The 22,065-nt window shown below is 45.7% G+C and overlaps 1 protein-coding gene across 3 annotated transcripts in view; it reads right to left on the reverse strand.

Moving 5' to 3' along the window:
• Nucleotides 1-22,065, reverse strand: part of NNT (nicotinamide nucleotide transhydrogenase) — a 60,683-nt gene that overhangs the window by 11,762 nt on the left and 26,856 nt on the right. For all 3 annotated transcript variants that reach the window (XM_081881393.1, XM_081881394.1, XM_081881395.1), the window contains exons 12-19: nucleotides 21,607-21,717; nucleotides 19,818-19,963; nucleotides 18,311-18,506; nucleotides 16,434-16,667; nucleotides 14,538-14,698; nucleotides 13,364-13,543; nucleotides 11,581-11,740; nucleotides 10,684-10,765 (exon numbers count right to left, since the gene is read on the reverse strand). In XM_081881393.1, coding sequence (XP_081737519.1) covers nucleotides 10,684-10,765; nucleotides 11,581-11,740; nucleotides 13,364-13,543; nucleotides 14,538-14,698; nucleotides 16,434-16,667; nucleotides 18,311-18,506; nucleotides 19,818-19,963; nucleotides 21,607-21,717 — 1,270 coding nt within the window. The remainder of the gene's footprint in view (nucleotides 1-10,683; nucleotides 10,766-11,580; nucleotides 11,741-13,363; nucleotides 13,544-14,537; nucleotides 14,699-16,433; nucleotides 16,668-18,310; nucleotides 18,507-19,817; nucleotides 19,964-21,606; nucleotides 21,718-22,065) is intronic.

Raw genomic sequence — 22,065 nt, forward strand, 5'->3', positions numbered from 1 at the left:
TTAGTCATGTCCGACTCTTCGTGACCCCATGGACCAGAGCACGCCAGGCACTCCTGTCTTCCACTGCCTCCCGCAGTTTGGTCAAACTCATGTTAGTAGCTTTGAAAACACTATCCAACCATCTCGTCCTCTGTCATCCCCTTCTCCTTGTGCCCTCAATCTTTCCCAACATCAGGGTCTTTTCCAGGGAGTCTTCTCTTCTCATGAGGTGGTAAAAGTATTGGAGCCTCAGCTTCAGGATCTGTCCTTCCAGTGAGCACTCAGGGCTGACTTCCATTTTTGAGTGACCAGAACTCTACCTATTATTCCTAGTGTGGTTGCACCATTATATTATTTGGAGTTACATTTTCTGTCACTTTCCTAATCATCCCTAACATACATCTTATTTTGTCTTTCTCTCGTCTGGTGTGTTATGAACAGTAACAATTTAAATTTGAGGTCTTGTTGGCAATGTCTTCCTTGGTTAAGAACCAGCAGTGGAAACCAATTTGCATTGTTGTATTGCTCCAAGGGGTAGGACCCAAACCAACAGATTCAAATTACAAGAAATGAGATGCCGACTCAACATTAGGAAGAACTTTCTGACAGTAAAAGCTGTTTGACCGTGGAACAGACTCCCCTGGGAGATAGTGGACTCTCCTTCATTGGAGGTTTTTAAGCAGAGGTTGGGTGACCATCTGTCGGGAATGCTTTAGCTGTGATTCCTGCATTGCAGGGGGTTGGACTGGATGACCCTTGAGGTCCCTTCCAACCCTAAAATAAAATAATAATAATAATAATTTATACCCCGCCCATCTGGGCAGCTTTCAACAGAATATTAAAATACAATAGTCTATTAAACATTAATAATAATAATAATAATAATAATAATTTATTATTTGTACCCCGCCCATCTGGCTGGGTTTCCCCAGCCACTCTGGGCGGCTTCCATAAAAACCAGAAATACACTAAAATATCACAGATTAAAAACTTCCCTGAACAGGGCTGCCTTAAGATGTCTTCTGAATGTCAGGTAGTTATTTATCGCTTTGACATCTGATGGGAGGGCGTTCCACAAGGCGGGTGCCACTACCGAGAAGGCCCTCTGCCTGGTTCCCTGTAGCTTTGCTTCTCGTAATGAGGGAACCACCAGAAGGCCCTCGGCGCTGGACCTCAGCGTCCGGGCAGAACGATGGGGGTGGAGACGCTCCTTCAGGTATACTGGGCCGAGGCCGTTTAGGGCTTTAAAGGTCAACACCAGCACTTTGAATTGTGCTCGGAAACGTACTGGGAGCCAATGTAGGTCTTTCAAGACCGGTGTTATGTGGTCTCGGCGGCTGCCCCCAGTCACCAGTCTAGCTGCCGCATTCTGGATTAGTTGTAGTTTCCGAGTCACCTTCAAAGGTAGCCCCACGTAGAGCGCATTGCAGTAGTCCAAGCGGGAGATAACTAGAGCATGCACCACTCTGGCGAGACAGTCCGCGGGCAGGTAGGGTCTCAGCCTGCGTACCAGGTGGAGTTGGTAGACAGCTGCCCTGGATACAGAATTGACCTGCGCCTCCATGGACAGCTGTGAGTCCAAAATGACTCCCAGGCTGCGCACCTGGTCCTTCAGGGGCACAGTTACCCCATTCAGGACCAGGGAGTCCTCCACACCAGCCCGCCCCCTGTCCCCCAAAAACAGTACTTCTGTCTTGTCAGGATTCAACCTCAATCCATTAGCCGCCATCCATCCTCCAACCGCCTCCAGGCACTCACACAGGACCTTCACCGCCTTCACTGGTTCTGATTTGAAAGAGAGGTAGAGCTGGGTATCATCTGCATATTGATGGACACCCAGTCCAAACCCCCTGATGATCTCTCCCAGCGGCTTCATATAGATGTTAAAAAGCATGGGGGAGAGGACGGAACCCTGAGGCACCCCACAAGTGAGGGCCCAGGGGTCTGAACACTCATCCCCCACCACCACTTTCTGAACACGGCCCAGGAGGAAGGAGCGAAACCACTGTATAACAGTGCCCCCAGCTCCCAGCCCCTCTAGACGGTCCAGAAGAATGTTATGGTCGATTGTATCAAAGGCCGCTGAGAGATCCAGCAGAACTAGGAAACAGCTCTCACCTTTGTCCCTAGCTCGCCGGAGATCATCAACCAGCGCGACCAAGGCAGTTTCAGTCCCATGATGAGGCCTGAATCCCGATTGGAAGGGATCCAAATGGTCCGCATCCTCCAGGCGTGCCTGGAGTTGTTCAGCAACCACGCGCTCAATCACCTTGCCCAAGAATGGAAGATTTGAGACTGGGCGATAGTTGGCCATACTGGCCGGGTCTAAAGATGGTTTTTTAAGAAGCGGTTTGATGACCGCCTCTTTCAGCGGATCTGGGAATGCTCCCTCACAGAGGGAAGCATTCACCACCCCGCAGAGCCCATCGCCCAGCCCTTCCCGGCTTGCTTTTATTAGCCAGGATGGGCAAGGATCCAGGAGACAGGTGGTTGGTTTCACGCATCCAAGCAGCCTGTCCACATCCTCGGGGGTAATGGATTGAAATCGATTCCATGCAACTTGACCAGACAGGACTCTAGCACTCTCCCGCCCCAGCCCTGCTCCCACGGTGGTGTCTAGCTCCTTCCGAATATGAGTGATTTTATCTGCAAAAAACTTTGCAAAATCGTTGCAGGAGATCTTGGGGTCTTTACAAAGCCCCGGTGGTAAAGGTGGTTCCGTTAAATTACGAACCACCTGAAAAAGTCTCCTGCTACTATTTTCTGCAGATGCAATAGAGGCGGTGAAGAAAGTCTTCTTCGCCGTCGCTATCGCCACTTGGTAGGCTCGACATTGAGCTCTAACCTGTGTCCGGTCAGATTCGGAGTGAGTTTTTTGCCACCGACGCTCTAGCCGTCTCAGCGATTGTTTCATCGCCCTCAGCTCCGAAGAAAACCACGGAGCTGTCCGGGCTCCATGCAATCGGAGAGGGCGCTTCGGAGCCAGACAGTCGATAGCCCTGGTTAACTCCGCATTCCAGCGGGCCACCAGGGAATCAGCTGAAAGGCCATCAACATGGGATAAGGCATCCCCTACCACTCTCTGGAAACCATTTGGATCCATTAAGTGGCGGGGGCGGACCATCCGAATTGGTCCCACCTCCCTGCAGAGGGGAAGGGTCGCGGAGAAGTCCAGTTGCACCAGGAAGTGATCTGACCATGGCACTTCTTTTGTTACACTTTTACTTAGTGTCAGATCACCCACGTCACTAGAGGTGAACACCAGGTCTAAGGCATGTCCATGACTATGAGTTGGGCCAAACTTATTCAGGGACAGCCCCATGGAGGCCATGCTTTCCACGAAGTCCCGAGCAGCCCCTTGTAAGGTCGTGTCGGCATGGATGTTAAAATCCCCTAGGACAACCAAACTAGGTGTCTCCAGGAGAAAATCCGCCACGACCTGAAGCAGCTCAGACAGGGAATCCTTGGTGCAGCGGGGAGGTCGGTACACCAAAAGGAATCCTGTACTGCCCCTATTGCCCAACTTCCAGAACATGCACTCAGAAAACTGGATCTTCCCAGTAGGACGCCTGGTGCAAGCTAGTGACTTCCTAAAAATCACTGCAACCCCCCCTCCCCGCCCACATGACCTGGGTTGCTGTGCAAGAGAAACCTGGTGGGCAAGCAGCGGCAAGGACAGGCCCATCTGCTTCCTCCAACCAGGTCTCTGTCACACATGCCAGGTCAAGTCCTCCATCCACAATCAGGTCGTGGATGGCAGTGGTTTTATTCCTCATTGACCTGGCATTACACAGCAACACCTTCAGGTCATGTAGGTTTCCTACATTAAAAGCTTTCCTAAACAGGGCTGCCTTCAGATGTCTTCTAAAAGTCTGGTAGTTGTTTTTATCTTTGACGTCTGGTGGGAGGGTGTTCCACAGGGCGGGTGCCACTACCAAGAAGGCCCTCTGCCTGGTTCCCTGTAACTTGGCATCTCACAGCAAGGGAGCCACCAGAAGGCACTTGGTGCTGGACCTCAGTGCCTAGGCTGAATGATGGGGGTGGAGACGCTCCTTCAGGTATACTGGGCCGAGGCCGTTTAGGGCTTTAAAGATCAGCACCAACACTTTGATTTGTGCTTGGAAACCTACTGGGAGCCAATGTAGGTCGTTCAGGACTGGTGTTATGTGGTCTCGGCGGCCGCTCCCAGTCACCAGTCTAGCTGCCGCAATATATTATATTATTCTCAGTGTTTGTGCAAAACAGCTTGTGCTTGTTGATTTAAACAGCTCAGCCATTGTGTACACAGAGTGAACACGCTTTGAGCATTATGTGTGAATAGCTGAATGAATATACAACACCCCTGAAACTGCATGTGGAAAACTGTGGGTTTAGAGCTCAACTATTTTTGTACAGATGGCACACGAATCGAATGCAATGTAGAAACACCCCTGATGCTTCACCGCAAGCAGAGAAGCCTGGGTTGAATGCATTACAGGTTACAAAACTTTTAATCTCTCAGTCTGCTTTACAGGTTCCGGTCTCTGGGACCTGTCCTCTGTAAACTCTGATTCTCATGTATTCCAAGCAAGCACAACACTCCTAAGGATGTTCATATGTTCTCTCATTCATATCATATTTCTGACGAAAACAGAGAGTGTGTTTCTAGGAAAACTGCCAACCAAGTGGATACTGGGAACAGAGAGAGATTGCACGCACCGGGATAATCAGAGGCAGAGTGGCTAGCAGAGCATGTTACGCAGCAAATTTATAACTCTTAACAGTGCTCAGAAATGCTATTGAGCAAGCAGAGATAGGCATCGAGCAGATGTAGCTTACTAGGATCACTTATGTCTCAGAAATTTTGGCAGAAGCTATTTGCACATAAGATTATTAATTAAATTACAGCAGACAAATTCTGTGACGGGTTGGACGCATGAACTTCCATTGTGTCAGGGCAGTGAAAGCCTATTATTTCCAGCTTTTTACAATAAGGACCTCTGGCTCTATTCCAGTTGGGCAGCCTCGCCGCACACCAGTGGGGCTTCTCCACTGCTGAGTTGTAAAAATAAATAAATAAATAAATAACACCCCTAAAGAACGTCCTGTGCATCTGCCAAATTCGTAGCCAGCACTGGAGCCCCATCCAATGATAAGCTAAGCAAAATAAGAGTTTGAACTGTGGTTAAGTTTAAGCACATTTTAGAGAAAGGCTGGAAATGGTCCCACTTTTTGAGGAAGTTGTCCTTGTGAAGCTAGAAACAGAGTCTTTGGCCACATCCATACTATGCATTAAAAGCACAAACTACCCCAAGAAGGAGCACATCATGTTCTCTGCCAGAGGCACTACCCCTCCTCTAACAGCCGATACACTTCAGTGCTGCTAACGCAGCAAAAACACAGTTTGGGGAGTGTGAGGAATGCTGGAACGGAACTTGTGAGTAGAGATCTTTAGTGCATCTACTTATGGGCCAAGATGGAAGCAGGGCATGTCCAGAGGCTGCATGGTGCAGCAACCTATCAGACGTTATGCAAGTCCAGTCTGTGGTCCAGGCAGACCTTCCTGTGCAGAAGGACCACCAGGGCACACTGTGTAGCCTACCCTGAATTCCCTGGAGGAAAGACAGGATTCCCTGTGTAATAATAAATTAAAAAACAAAGCACAGTCCTTATCACAGCTGTTAGACCTAACTGCCAAGCCACCTTGGGTGCTGTGTATAGCAGAAAAGTCAGGGAGAAGTTTCCTATAAATAAATAACTGAACAACAGAGTTTTGCAACTCCTTGTATGCAACATGTAGACACAGGAGAAGGAGAACTGTGAAAGGATTTACAGCTCTCTCCGGAAGCTTCTGATATCCCTGGAGTAGAACTGCATTGCAATGTCCAAATAGTCATGTGTATTTTAGGGTACAGGGCTTGGCTATGGTGGAGTGGTACAAACAGTTGTTAATTAAGCTGTGTTCTGTAGCTGCGAGACACTAAACCTTTGACTTACAAGGTTTGTGGTGTTTATCTTATGCCTTCAGTGGGGCATATTTACATTCTGCAGTTTAAGTACTCGGCGGGGGGGGTGGATACTGTTTGTGATAATACTTGTTCACCTGTTCTCAATGTTACATGAAGTCTAAATTCTAGAAGTGGCATTTAGTAGGCTGAATTAGTGAAATGTTTCAGTGTTTCAAACAAGACATATAACATATTATGAAGAACATTAAATTGAGTGAAAATAGTTTACACAGACTATTTAAAAGAATCCTAAACGGTACCGTAAACTAAAAAAGGAGCTTTCTGGGCCCTAATATATTAATGGTGCAGAGCCAACAAAAGTCAGCATGGTTCCATAGAGACTTGGGTTCAAATCCCAACTCCCATGAATGCAGTGGAACGGATGAATGATGGTGTTGCTCACACCAGAATTCCCAGTCTGCAAAAATGGAAACAGTGATCTGCCTTATAGAACCGGGAATTGCATGAAATATTACTCCCTACCAAGAGCTCAATAAGAGCCTGAGATCAGATCCAGAATCTGGTTTTGAAGAACGACATAGGCCCTGGGAATGAACAACTTGGAGCAGATGCAGAGCACACTTTCCTTTGTAAAAATGCCAGAGCTGCCCTGTTGAATCAGGTCAAAAAGCCAATCTAGTTGGGCAACTTGTTTACCCCAGTAGCCAACATACATCAGAAGAGTCCTACTGAATGGGGTCAAAAGCTCATCTAGTCCAGCATCGTGTTCTCACTGTGGCCAAGCAGATGCCTGTGTGAAGCCTGCAAGTGGGACATGACCACAACAGTGCTCTCCCTACTTGGGATTCACAGTATAATGCCTTCAACAGTTCACCTCTAAGAACTCACAAATAGACCTATGCAGAATTAGATAAACTAACAGGAAGGATTCGAAACCGGTGAGACCAGAAATTCACGGAAGACTGGAGTAAATTTACGGACTATTTGAAAAGTAATTGTGAAGAACAGACGACGTTTGTAGGGTTGCAAGAAGTTTTGTGAGGAGTATTATTAGAAGTATTGTAAAAATGGACAAGGGGGAGGATGATTTGTTAAGAGATGTAAAGGCAATATAAAGTTAAGAAATGCATAAGAAGTGGTTAAAACGGTGGATCATCAGAGGTGCTGATGGAAGTCTAAAAAGATTGTATAAGTGATAAGTTTTGTGGTATATTTTATAATTTATATGTTAAAATTAATAAAAAATATTATAAAAAAGAACTCACAAATAGACCTGAAAACCCCCTTTTCTGTTGTTGGAGACATGCTATGACCCCCTTTCCCATCCTTGTTGAGTGTGATTCTTGTCCCTAGCCCATGGGTGGCGATGGCAATAGTGGGTGTTTGTTTGTTGCTGCCTTGACTGATGATTCTGGGAGTCAGTGTACCTGCTCTCTATTTGTCACATACCATTTGCTTCCCCTTCCAGGAATGCAAGGCTGGAAACGATGCCTCCCCAACTAAAGGGTAATTTTCTGATGCTTCAATTCCAGTTCCACTTTCGCTTTGTTAAAAACTTCCGTGACTTCAATGGGACTTGGTTGCAAGCAACTGCGCTCTTAAGATCACAACCTTGGTGGATGGTCGCTGCTTGCTGCTCTGCTTTCATCGTTCAATTAATACCAGCATCTAGTGCAACAACCATCTCAAAATAAAAGAACAGCACAGGCAGAGGTTTGCTACCACCTCACTTTGAACCCAGTGCTTATTGAAAGAGCCTGCTCCTGTATTTGCCTGCAAGTTATTTAGCCATTAGGCTTCCGGCAAAAAATCAGCCCAAGGGGGGGAAATGTCTTTGGAAACGCTTCCTTGAGAAACACAGCACATCCATCACCAAGATACTTACTGTATTACGCAGTAAGATACAGACAGGGAGAAAACAGCAGGAACTTATGTTACAGGCACATATTTTTTTTTGCCTTGTTTTAGTAATACGTTAAAGATGCAACCCTGCTGCAAAGGAAAACCTTATGTCCAATGGTGATGTTAGGAAATGCTGTTTCCCTCCCAAAATCTCTCCTACGCTTCTGAGTCGCAAGTCTCAGTATTAACATTACATGTTACACAATCTCCAAGGGTTTTTTTTGTTTCTTTTCTGGAACATGTTATGGCTATGCGCAAGGCTCACCAAAATCACAGCGTCTCTGAATCACAGACATGAGGCGTGCCATCAGGATGACAGATGCAATTTTTTCTTGGCGCAGCACAGGTATTATACATTGATGACCATAGCATGACTGTGCTGGCATTTATTTGTCACAGATGTGCAGGCAGTGCCACCGCATCTGGGACGCAGCGCTGTCCTGAGGCTCTGTGGGGCCGACAGGAAGCGCGGGGCAAGCAGCTGCACTCAATGAACGCCATGGGTGCAACAGAACGTGATGAAAGACCCAACATGCCGCAAACAGTAAATACAGACTTCTTTCATATAAATCCCTCCAGGTAACTGCTGTGACAAACGCTTGCCAAAATGGGCTCTAGCATCTACTCCATTTGCATTTATTCTGTACAGAGCTGACGCAGAAAGGAAAGTCTTTAGTGCTTTGAGGTTTTAAAAAAGAAGAAAATGGGGTGGGGGGGGACTTAAACACTAGCTCACACAGGAGCCAAAGGGAAAGAAAAGGTTGGTGGGAGAGAGAGAGAGAGAGAGAGAGAGAGAGAGAATAGCAAGCACTTTGTTTTGTTAAAAATTGGTGGGCCACACTCCTGGTGTTATAAAGAAGTGATTGTGGCTTAGAACACAGCAGCAAGCATGGTCATGCTACACCTGAAATGTCAGAATTATCCCTAAATGATGGCAACACCCATTTTGTATTAATTGTTGGAAGATCCAACAGCAGCTCCATGTTTCAAAGGAATTCAATGGGCAGCACAAGCAGTTCTGGCATTTTAAGCATCAATCCACGTTCACCCAAATGAAAAAGTGGTCAACAATAATGCCATCATGCCCCCCATTCCGAATGATTATCTATGGAAGGTAGCATCCATGCGGTATTAATACACACACCACAAACAAGCAGAGGATTACAAAAACCATCGTGTTGTTCCAGAAATTAAGAACCACAGAACTAATTTAATAAGAGAAGACCTAATCAAACAAAGCTCAATGTATAATTTTTTTAATTGACACCATTACTCCCCTTGTAAACTACCGTTGTTTTTTGCTTTTTTTCTGGTCTATGACCGTAATAAATTAATTTCATTTCATTTCATTTTCATTTCACCTAATCAAACAAAGCTCAAGCCAGCTAAGCCTTAGATTTCAAATACACCAATTTAAAACTCTTTAGGGCCACATAATCATTTGTGAGAAAACCATCTAGCATAGATGAGAAAGGCCAGCAGAGAAAAAGCAATTTGCATCCCACCACCAGAAAGTTAATCTCTCATTTGCCTATATATTTGATCGCACTTGGGGGCAGGCATACAAGGAGCTGCAAGGCTGAATGGTGAAGTTAGATAACTTAGTCCCAAGTTGTTTCTGGTTCTACACAGTGCTTTTCTTCTAGAAAAAAATGTGCCGGTACTCACCATGAAGTTGTTACAGTTAAGTGCCACACTTTTAACCAGTGCTGGGGGTGGTACTGCGTACCCCTGAGTACCCCCAGGAAACAATGAGCTGGTTCTACAGGTGAATACCAGCACCTCAAATTGGGCTTAAAACCCCAATTTACAACACAGGATGCACATGTTCATATTATAAACAAACAAACATTGGGTAGAAAAAAATAGCCTTAACTGATTTTCTTTAAACTCTTGACTTACTTCGAAAGAGTGGGCTCTAGGATATATTTATTTCATAAAATTTCCATGCCACTTGCTTGTAAACAGCAAAACAAAACCTCAAAGCAGATGCTACCACTAAAAAAGCTCATGTGTGTGTGTGTGTTTATGTATAGATAAGATACTGAAGGAGAGAGATGTTCCCCTAACACAGTAGCTACATTGGGATGGTTACATCTTGGCTTAATAAGCCAAAATATGAGCAAGTCTCATGGCCCCAAGTGCAGCTGCTTTGATGCTACCCTGCATGAATGGGAAATAAGCCAGGAAGTCTTCAACAAACTATAAACAGCTCCCAAACAGGGTAGAGTATGAAACCATGGTGTAAATTCAGCTTCATGCCTTCACTTGTCAGGAAACCACTGACCACAGTTCCCTGGTTCCTGTTAAGGGACACAGGTGGCGCTGTGGGTTAAACCACAGAGCCTAGGGCTTGCCGATCAGAAGGTCGGCGGTTCGAATCCCCGCAACGGGGTGAGCTCCCGCTGCTCGGTCCCTGCTCCTGCCCACCTAGCAGTTTGAAAGCACACCAAAAAGTGCAAGTAGATAAATAGGTACCACTCCGGTGGAAAGGTAAACGGCGTTTCCGTGCGCTGCTCTGGTTTGCCAGAAGCGGCTTAGTCATGCTGGCCACATGTACGCCAGCTCCCTCGGCCAATAAAGCGAGACGAGCTCTGCAACCCCAGAGTCAGCCACAACTGGACCTAATGGTCAGGGGTCCCTTTACTATGGTTAACTGAATATTGCCTCATTTCCTGGCTTCTGTGAGGAAGAAGTGAAGGAACTGCATGCAGAACAGCAAGGGTTCTTCAGCCAGAAATACAATCGTCTCAATGAGGCTGCTTAATCATCAAAACCTCTTTGTGGTTTTCAAAACAATAAAACCACCTGATCCTCTGTGCATTATTTCCCTTCCCAGTCAAAAAACACTCACCTGACATGCTTGCCTTGTTCCTTCAGCATTTTCACTAAGTCAGCAATTGGGTATTGAGCCTTTGCTGCACAAAGACCATAACCTGCAGAGAAGCAGAAAAGCCCAGATGCTGTGAAGTGCTTTACCAATGTCTCATGTATTTGCCAGGTTAACTGATGGACACGGAGAGAAACACACAAACTAAATTAACCATGCTGGTTGTCTTTACTTTCCCATGTAACCAGTCTTCAACCACAGAAACCTCTATTATGTGATGGTTAGGGTTTTAGTTTTAGTACAGGTGATAATGAAATGATCGGCCCCAATAACAGTGGATACTGCTGCTAACTGGGAAGTATAATTTATGACACCCAGGCTAAAATTCCCATCACTTTTGACAAACTACAGTTCCCTGGGTTCTTTGAGGGAAGCCATATGCTTGAAATGTATGGTGTGGGTGTTGCCTGAATGCAGCAAGTAATACAAGGAATGATAGGGAGAGAACCCAAACACTTAAGATTATTTATTCATGGAAATGCAACTATCTGACTTTTAGAAGACATCTGAAGGCAGCCCTGTTTAGGGAAGTTTTAAAGGATTGGTGTTTTATTATGTTTTTAATATTCTGTTGGAAGCCGCCCAAAGTGGCTGGGGAAACCCAGCCAGATGGGCGGGGTATAAATAATAAATTATATTTATTGTTGTTATTGTTATTTCATTTTAATAAGGAACTAGGCACTAGGTGTGGATACGAAGTTAGGTTGGTAACAGTATTGGCTTGGCCATTGTCTTCCACAATTTGTAATACAATAGCAGAGCAAATGTTCTTAATTTACGGATACTGTTCATCACATAGAATCTGGTTCCCATGGCACAGGTTACAAAAGCAGTAGTCATGAGCAGCAGCTTCAGTTTTACCAGGAGTGATGATGATGTTGTTGGCTTCCTTTATCATGTCAACAGCGCTGTCCACATTCACTTCTGTATGCGTGCCGGTTATTTCCATGGGTTTCCCACCAGCTGTCGAAGTAGTGCCATACCCACCAAGGATCACGTTAGCAAGAGACCGATTCATGGCCTGGGGGAGGCGAAAACAAAAACCCTGAATGCTTTAAACAAGTTGTCTTTTAAAAATCAAATGCAACAAATACAGTTTTGTGAAGAAAAACTTCAGCATTTATTATTATTATTATTTTAAGTTCTCCCTCTGTGGCTTTCTCCAAGTTTTTATTTCCAAGAGTTGTCTATGCCTCAAGGTGACACCATGATGCAATATCAAACATGAGTCTCTCCCAAAGGCAACAGACGGTAACAAAGTTCAGGTCCTTGGAAGATACAAGGAGACAAATAACATCATGGACTTGGAAAGATGAAAAAGTTGGAGATGAACTGGAAACAATGCTAACCTCCTATTAATTTTAAAAAACGAAACAGGAGGGTGGGTGAGAAAGAGCTAACAGTCTTGCTGTACAGTATAAGCCACCAGTACAATTTAATGTCTACAAGAAGTTCCAGATGCATTAGTGATTCATTCATGCAGATTTGCTGCCACGCAGTGGCCATCCAAGTTATACCCTTAATGTTACTTAAAATAAAATAAAAAAACCTGCAGGTTGCAAGCAGAGTCATTTTAGTTCTCTCCCTAAGTGAAACAGAATATGTTTGGAGTTTCTGTGAACAGTACATTGATGTGTAACATTTTAAGTAACGAAAAGTTAGCCAAGCAAAAATAAATAAAGAGAAATCACCCTGGCTGCATGCCTAGCAACTAAGGAACAGCTTCAAATGCATGGTATACTATAAATGTAAAGGGACCCCTGACCATTAGGTCCAGTCGTGACCGACTCTGGGGTTGCGGCGCTCATCTCGCTTTACTGGCCAAGGGAGCCGGCGTACAGCTTCCGGGTCATGTGGCCAGCATGACTAAGCCGCTTCTGGTGAACCAGAGCAGCGCACGGAAACGCTGTTTACCTTCCCGCTGAAGCGGTACCTATTTATTTACTTGCACTTTGACGTGCTTCCGAACTGCTAGGTTGGCAGGAGCAGGGACCGAGCAACGGGAACTCACCCCGTTGTGGGGATTCGAACCGCCGACCTTCTGATAGGCAAGTCCTAGGCCCTAGGTTTAACCCACAGCACCACCCGCGTCCCTTGCATGGTATACTACATCAGTATAAATACCATGTTCATGAGTCCTGGTTTCAGAGCTTTTAGGATATAATGTGCTTTAAGGATTTAAAAGACAGAATCAGTACAGTGGTACCTCGGGTTACATACGCTTCAGGTTACAGACTCTGATAACCCAGAAATAGTGCTTCAGGTTAAGAACTTTGCTTCAGGATAAGAACAGAAAACGTGCTCCAGCAGCGCAGCGGCAGCAGGAGGCCCCATTAGCTAAAGTGATGCATCAGGTTAAGAACAGTTTCAGGTTAAGAACGGACCTCCGGAACGAATTAAGTACTTAACCCGAGGTACCACTGTACTCTGAATTGGGCAAACAGCTACAAAAGAAAAAGAGCCATGGGGAGAAACCAGGGTGGGTGGAAAATGACATGAATGAACAAGTTAAAAACACAAAGACTGAAGTTATAACACAAAACTTTTACATACACACACACACACACACACACACACACACACACAATGATTCAGTCTTCTCAGCGTATTGACGGGAGAAAGCACATGTCTACGTTTTCCTTACCACACACATGATATAAGACAGGATGGCACCAGAAGAGCCAATAAGCGCGCCCACAATTGTTAGCAAGTTGTTGTTGAGCAGGAATCCTTCAGCACAGAGTGCCCAGCCAGAATAGCTGTTCAGTACAGTAATGACGACGGGCATGTCTGCCCCGCCTATGGCTGCTGTTAAAGTGACACCCTGTGGAATGGAAATGAAACCAATAAATGAAAAGCAGACTGGCGTATCACTTCTGCTCAAAACCATTCTGAATGATCTCCACAGCCCTTTCCTTTTCAAGTGTATCTAAATTATTCACCAAGGCCATTGAAATACCATGCCAAGACCAAACCATTGTTTTTGTAACTGTTATGCAATTCTATATATATAATATATGAAGCAGCCTCCCTAAACCACTGGAATTTCACCCAACATTGCTTTCAAGTCTGACTTTACAAAAAGAACTGGACCAAACTCAAGAACTTTGTGCATCTTTAAGCCAGGGGTAAGCACACTTTTTCAGCAGGGGGCCGGTCCACTGGCCCTCAGACCTTGTGAGGGGCAGGACTATATTTTGGAAAAAAATATGAACGAATTCCTATGCCCCACAAATAACCCAGAGATGCATTTTAAATAAAAGGACACATTCTACTCATGTAAAAACAGGCTGATTCCCAGACCATCCGCAGGCCGGATTTAGAAGACAATTTGGCAGGATCCAGCCCCCAGGCCTTAGTTTGCCTACCCATGCTTTAAGCCAACAAATGTTGTTTCAAAAAAAACAAAGGAATGGGTGGACAGCCTTTTTCTTTCTTTTTTGTCAAGGTCTGCATTCCCTCAGAGGTAATCTCCTGGGGGTCACACATCACAGTGGGTTGGGGCAAAGCCCAAACAGAGTGGGTCTACTCCCTCCCTTCCCTGTTTCATTTCTCCCACCTTCACATCAAATTAGGTCAAGGAGAACAGGTGGCTAAACTGTGGAATAAAAAGATACCACACTGATTGCTTTGCATTGCTCTGTCTGGAACCTTTAGGGTTCTCCATACCTATACAACTTATAACAGCTACCTTACTTCAGCTTTGTAGGAGTTCAGCATGCCTAGTAACAAATGTGATTTTTCTGCATCAGAGTTTACAGTTTGGCATTTTCACTAGCACGGCATTCCAAATCACCCCCTTCAAATCCCATGCTCACCATAACAGCAGATAGAGCAGACACAGACCCTAGACAGGTCAGTCCAGTTGTGTAACTAGGATCGATCATGTAGGGAATCATTCCTCCCACACTTGCAGTGAGTAAGCCGGCATTCAGTAAGTGCCGGCCTGGTAAGAGGAGGGGGGCAGAATTCAGGATACCTGCAGTAAGTAAATAAGGAAGGAAGGAAGATCTTTCAATTCCTAGAATTGGCAGCTTTAGAAAATCAGCAGCTTTAGGAGGAGGCAGAAGCCCACAGACCCAATATCAAGTTCCTCTTCTATTTCCATCTGCTCTACACTACTTTTGGCCCAATATCAACTCCATCTTCCATGGGCAACATCAACAGGAATCAATAGGATTCCAGAAGCAATGAAATAGTAGGCCTGAAACGGATGTGGATAACATTGCTGAACTACAACTCCCATCAGCCCCAGCAAGCATGGCCAATGGCCAGGGGTGATGGGAGTTGCAGTTCAGCAACACCTAGAAGCCTAATGGTTCTCCAAACCTGGCCCATAACATCTTCCAATTATATACTTCAAACAATGAGCATAAGAAATGCTTTGATTGATCAAACCTATGGTCCATCTAGTACGGCATTCTGCTTCCAAGTATGGGCAGCTATGTGTCATGGAAAGTTCATAGGTGGGACATGAAGTAATAGCCACAGCCCACTGTACATCTCCCAGAAAACAAGATACACCACAGGTAACCCTCATGTTAATTGCATGAAGGGGCCAAGAATGTGCCATTTTTTTAGACCCATCCCCCCAAATCTAAGGCTGCTCTCACCCCCTCCATTGCAATGTTGGGACATAATGTCTGAAGCAGGGTGCATCCCCTAAACACACAAGCTCTCTGCAAAACTTAAAGCCCAGATCACAGAGAAAATGTATTGTGTAGGGAGGCTCTGTGTATAAAGCAGGCTTTCCACTTCAGATGTTATGTTCCAGCAGATTATTATTCCAGGTCCCATGAGAAAGGCGCCTCAGGTACCTCAAGCAAAGAATCAGAAGCTGCTGTGTGGGTCAACCAAGAATTGCTGGACTGGCAACAACCAGGCCCTGATTCAGCAGCTGGTAAATCTCTACAACAGGGTTGGGGAACCTGTCCCCCCCCCCACCAAGATGTTGCCAGGCGCCAACTCCTATCTGTTCCAGAAAGCACAAACAATGGTCAGAAATGATGCGAGTTATTGTCCAACAACATCTGGAAGGTTGCAGGTTCCCCATCCCTGCCCTAGATGTCAGGAAGAATGGCTCTATCACAGCCATACATGTTAGCTTTCTATTTGCAAGTGAATCTCTTATACAGTGGTACCTCGCAAGACGAATGCCTCGTAAGACGAAAAACTCGCAAGACGAAAGAGTTTTTCGTTTTTTGAGTTGCTTCACAAGACGGATTTCCCTATGGGCTTGCTTCGCAAGACGAAAATGTCTTGCAAGTTTGTTTCCTTTGTCTTGCAAGTTTGTTTCCTTTTTCTTAAAACCGTGCATTCAGGGGATGCAGTTGCGACTTGACTTCGAGGAGCAACTCATAGCACGCGGTGTGGTAGCCTTTTTTGAGGTTTTTGAAGACTTTGGTATTTTTGAAGCTTTTCCAAAATCCGTGCTTCGCAAGACGAACAAAATCGCAAGACGAAAAAACTCGCAGAACAAATTAATTTTGTCTTGCGAGGTACCACTGTATGTGAAAATGTATTCGATCAACTTGAGTCTACACCTGCAGTCTGATATGGATACAGGACAAAGGCTTACCACCTGAGCCAAAACCAAACCAAAGAGGAATGGCATGCACACATGCATACCAAAGAGTATGCAATCATGTGTACAAAGATGGATAGGATATGCCAAGGGACAGGAAGGGAAGGGAAAGGAAGAGAAGCCAATTTACCTTGGAGCTTTCCATAAGCGACGAGAGAGCCGCTGAAGGTTACACCTCCAATATATGTGCCAAGGTAAGCCACAATCTTGGTGAGGTTTGCAGCTGCATCAGTATCAAAGTGAGGATACTCAATCATGTACTCAGCAATGCAGGTGAGGACAGCAGCCAGGCCAACCAAGCTGTGGAAAGCAGCCACTAACTGAGGTAAATCCGAAATCTGGATACGTTTGGCAATTGTCAGACCTGTCAAGACAAAAGTAGTAAACCATCCGATGCTGTGGTGTGTAAAGAGGAAGCTGTCCCTCAATGCAGGAACGTCTAAGCTAGAGACAGCATGCACTATAATACAAAAGTTTCTTCAGCAATAGCACAAATGTGCAGTCTCTGGTTTGCATTTCAAGCCTAAAAATAAGAATAATATAGGAAGTGCTGGACACAACTGCAAGAAGGCCAGCAACAGCCAACATGGTCCCATCCAGATGTTGGGCTGCAAGTCCCATCAGCCTCAGCCAGTGTGGCCAATTGTCAGGGATGGGAGCTGTAGTCCAACAACATCTGGAGGGCATCACACCTGATCTAAGCACCTATTATCCAAGAAACTAAGGAGCTTTCCCCCCCCCCCCCCAATTACTTTCTTCTCCTGACTTCAAACACCTCTATGATTTCGCAGACTCTGTCCTTTAATTCTGTCCTTTAATTCTGATGATGGCTCTTGCTTGACAGAGCATATAAAGCATGTTGTTGGTTTGATCTGCCTACCTTCATCCAAATATCACTGCACAGTTCACAACATAAAAATACAAAATGAGAACACAAAATACATAATAAAATGGTAAAAACAAATTAATAACCCCCCTCCCACAAGCACATTTAAAAGACTACACAACTTTTCAAAGGCCTAGTTGTAGAGAAATGTTTTCCCCTGGTGTCTAAGAAATATTTAATGAAGGCACCAGGCAAGTCTCCCTAGGGAGTACATTCCACCAGTGGGGAGCCACCACAGAAAAGGCCTGTTCCCATGTTGCTGCCCTCTGGACCTCTTGTGGAAGAGGTGCATGAAGAAGGGCCTCAGATGATGACCACAGGGTCCAAGTCAGTTCATATGGGGAAAGAAGGTTCTTGGTGCATTGTGGCCCTGAGCCATTTAAGGTTTTATAGGTCAAAACCAGCACTTTCAACTGGCTCCAAAAACTGACAGCTGGTGCAGTCAGGCCAGGATTAGTGTAATATGCTCAAAATGAGCTGAAGAACTATAAAGAAATATAAGAAACACATCTCAAAGTATTGTGAAGGTTGGCGCCAGCTCAAAGCATGAGGGGGTTCTAGTAGGCCCCATATCTTCTGCTGGTGGTGGGCCCTGCTGGACAACCAGAAACAGCCGCTGCCTAATGTGTACAGTAGTACCTCAGGTTAAGAACTTAATTCATTCTGGAGGTCTGTTCTTAACCTGAAACTGTTCTTAACCTGAGGAACCACTTTAGCTATTGGGGCCTCACGCTGCTACCGCACCAATTCTGTTCTCATCCTTAAGCAAAGTTCTTAACCTGAGGTACTATTTCTGGGTTAGCGGAGTCTGTAACCTGAAGCGTCTGTAACCTGAAGCGTCTGTAACCCAAGGTACCACTATAATCACAAAATTTACATCTCTTGCTCCATTCCCCCCTCTTTTGCCCATGGCCCCCACTCACCACTGTGGGCTGAAAATAGTTTTCCACCCTGCTTTATCTGCTAAAAAGAAAACAAGTTTCCCCACGTCTCTGAAGCATGAAGACACCTGACAGGGAAAAATGGCATCACCTGCAGTAGGCTCAACTGCAAAAAAAAAGACACTGTCCTGCGTTCAGAGGTTTTCCTAAAACCAGGTGGTGTTTTAGCTCTGCACTCACCTATGGTGCCACCAAGAGCCATTGCGCCCGACATCTGCGCCAGTAGCTCAGGGGATGGTTTTAGGCCTCCGAGAGTAGCTGCCATGCCCCCAGCAACACCTATCATGCCCAAAGCATTGCCAAGCCGAGCTGTTCCTTGGGTGGAGAGGCCAGCCAGAGCACCGACACAGCACAAGCCTGAACCCAGGTAGATCATCTTAAGAAGTGAAAATAATAATAATAAGAGTTTTTGAAAAAACATATAAAGGACCTGCAATTGCTAGACACCGTACCCCCCAAAAATAGAGGGTGAGAGGGTACTACAGGCCTCATCCACAGACTTCAAATCCAAAGACATACTTGGAAGGAGAGTAAACCAAGACTGTTTGTGTATACCAAACAGAACCAGGAATGCTGTATGCCAAAGCACCTAATTTCCTGCAAAGAATGATATATTGCACTCACTGCAATTATATGGAACAACTGCCGGATTACTAAATACGTTGGCACAACTGGGGCATTCTGGCACGAGCTGCAATGAATTTGGTTGTGGAAAGGCATTCTTCACTGTGCCAAGTATAAGAACAGATCTTATCTCCCTTGAAGTCCTCCGGCTCTTGCTTTGGGCTGGAAGCCTCAGAGAAGGCAGAAGAAATGCACGTTTTTTCCAGCTTGCTTCTGCCGCTCTCCGAAGCCAAGTGACAAATATCCACTTTGCCCTTCCACTGTGCAAGCTAAAAAATTCTTAGGAGGACTTGGTGGAGACAGAAAGTCCTGACTGCCTACTAAGCCAAACCAATAAAGGTAAAGGTAAAGGGACCCCTGACCATTAGGTCCAGTCGTGTACAACTCTGGGGTTGCGGCACTCATCTCGCTTTATTGGCCGAGGGAGCTGGCGTACAGCTTCCAGGTCATGTGGCCAGCATGACTAAGCCACTTCTGGAGAACCAGAGCAGCGCACGGAAACGCCGTTTACCTTTCCGCCAGAGCGGTACCTATTTATCTACTTGCACTTTGACATGCTTTTGAACTGCTAGGTTGGCAGGAGCAGGGACCGAGCAACGGGAGCTCACCCCATCGCGGGGATTCGAACCAATATGTGGGTCTTGTTCTTTACTTAGAATGGGGGTTTAAGAACCCTCATCTTCTCTGCATTAGCAATTTGTTTGCATTATCATGTGCCATTCCCAAAGGTTCTGCAGTGTTTTTACCACAGAAGAATTGGGGCAAGCTGCAGCCAAAAAATTGGGGGGGGGGGAGGGAATGACTCTCTTAGGTAGATAGAATTCAGCCTCACACAACATGCATTTAAAGCACACACATGCAGAAATAATCTTGGGAACTGTAGTTTACACCTCTCAAAGAGATACAATTCTCAGCACCATTTAAAAACTGCAGTTCCTCGATGCTGATTGGGGTGGGAGGGGTGTGCGTGCAGTCTGTAATATGCCCCCGAAAACTGCCAATTTACCTTTTCTGTATGCACTGAAAGAAAATGGTACCCTGGGTCCCCAAGAGATCTTCTTACCTGTTCAATGTTATACCCGCTATGGAGAGCTGCTGCATATCCTCCTATAAAAGTACCAGCAGGCAACAGGTACAAGTAATTGTATTCAGGGGGATCAGTGGGGCGCTTGAACATATCCAGCATCCTCTGTGTGACTAGGAAACCACCTTTCCCATAAAGAAAAGAAAAGAATATTTAGATTTCGAAACCAGCATAATGGTATTATTGAGTGCTAGGAAAATGGGCAATTGTTCTGAAGTTCAAGCCTCTGTTTAATAATAGACTCTCAGCCTCTCCTAGGGTGCTGGCGTAGACTGGCTGGATGCAGAGGAGTGGGGAGAGGCACCAGCTGAGGAACCCCCCCCCCCAAGGGAAGACGGCTCAGAGCCCAGAGATTGGTGGTGGGATGATGATGAGTGATCAGAGAGGGAAGAAGGGACAGACTGGGAGGAGGAGGGTTGAGGTGTCGGAAGGTGAGGAGGCAACAGGCTTGAGTGAGCAGGAAGAGTCTGCGGCAGAGGGCAGACCAGACTCAGAGGCAGGAGCGGGCACAGGGGACAGAGGCCGGCTGCTGAAGAATCCAGGGAGTCTCCCCTCTTGCTGTGACCAGCTTCCCTCAACCCCTGTTCACCCAGAACACAGAGAGAAAGGGCAGAGGAGAGATTGGTTGTGCGCAGACACAGTCTACAACTGCTTGGGGAAAACCCTGGAGAGGAGGGGTCAGGCAGCTGTGGGAAGGCGGGGACCTTCAGTCCTCATAACTGCTGCATTGGGGCAAGACATACTGGGAAGAGTTGCTGGGATCACAAGGCCTGAGCTGTTTTGGTCTCTTGAGTGAAGAGCTAACTTCAACGGCACTGTGTTTTTTATTACTGAACTACGCTTGACTGTGGTTCCTGACAGGTTCGTCCTCATGCTATTGTGAATTATTATATGATGCATGCAAGAGGGGGAGGCTGAAACCAGAACCAGAACAAATGTTTAGCTATTACTGACTGGGGCATGGTCCATGTGAGTGGCATGGTATCAACACATGCCAAAACCAGAGGTCCAAGAGGACCTCAGTGCATATCTGTTAGAGCAGGAGAGAAATACAGTGCTGCTGATAGCTTGTGGATAAATAGCAGAGCAAGCCAGGCCTGGAATGGAAAGGTGATAGCTCAGTGGCAGAGCATCTGCTTTGCATGCAGAAGGTCCTAGGTTCAATCCCCACCAGGTATGGCTGGGAGAAACTCCTACCTGAAACCTTCGAGATCCGCTGCCAATCAGTGTAGACAATGCTGAGCTACAATGGTCTGGCTCAGGCTAAGGCAGTTCATAGAAAAGCTCTCCAACACTGGCAAAGTCATCCTCATCATGGCCTTAGCTCACTGAGGAAGTTGCTTATACCATACCGAGTTATACCCATTGGTCCATTTAGCTCAGTATTGTCTACATGGACGGTCAGTGGCTCTCCAGAGTTTCAGACAGGAAGCCTCTCCCAGCCCTACCTGGAGATGTCAGTGATTGAACCTAAGACCTGCATGCAAGGCAAACATGTAAGGCAAACATTCTGCCCCTGAGCTATATGGTCCTTGCTCTATAATGGTGACATTAGGACCAGTGATGGGTCTTGTTGCCACTGCACAAGCTTAAGGACTCAGGTTTCTCATGAACAAATAACTAGAGGTCAGAAACGTATTTCACTGGTTTCTCTCAATTTGGAGACACAAGCATACCATACCTCTTGGCCACTGCAATTTGTGACATCACTGTTTTGGTTCAACATTCCTAAAGGCAATAAGCAAGAAAGCCAAAAGATAGTCCATACCTGCAATGTTGATAGAGGACACAAAAGCAGCAAGAACAGCAAGGCTTTGAGGTACATTATCAGGGAGATATTGTCCCCCCATCAGTGCCAATCCACCAACAGCTGTCAACCCTGTGGGGTGGAAAACAGCAGTTAAGTTCCTGTACAACAGGGGAAACTGATGCCAGTTGTTATATATGCCTCCTATTCAAGAATTGACAAACACCAACAGAGATTGTTGTGTTAGTGATCCTGTTTACAATGCTCTTGTTCTGGTTTCTAACATTCCTTCTACTGTGCATTAACTGTTGCCTTATGGAACTGTGAGTTTTTGACTGATAGATTGCACTAATTTTCATTCACACCAGCAGGTTTGGTGTGACACAACAGCAAATATCATTGAACATTTCACCACCACCCAGACACAAACCCTTTAGTGTTTATGTGCACTTCTTTGCATCCATGAGTCACCCATGAAAA

Source organism: Podarcis erhardii, assembly GCF_964252035.2.
Source record: "Podarcis erhardii genome assembly, chromosome: 11".
Taxonomy (NCBI): Eukaryota; Metazoa; Chordata; class Lepidosauria; order Squamata; family Lacertidae; genus Podarcis; species Podarcis erhardii.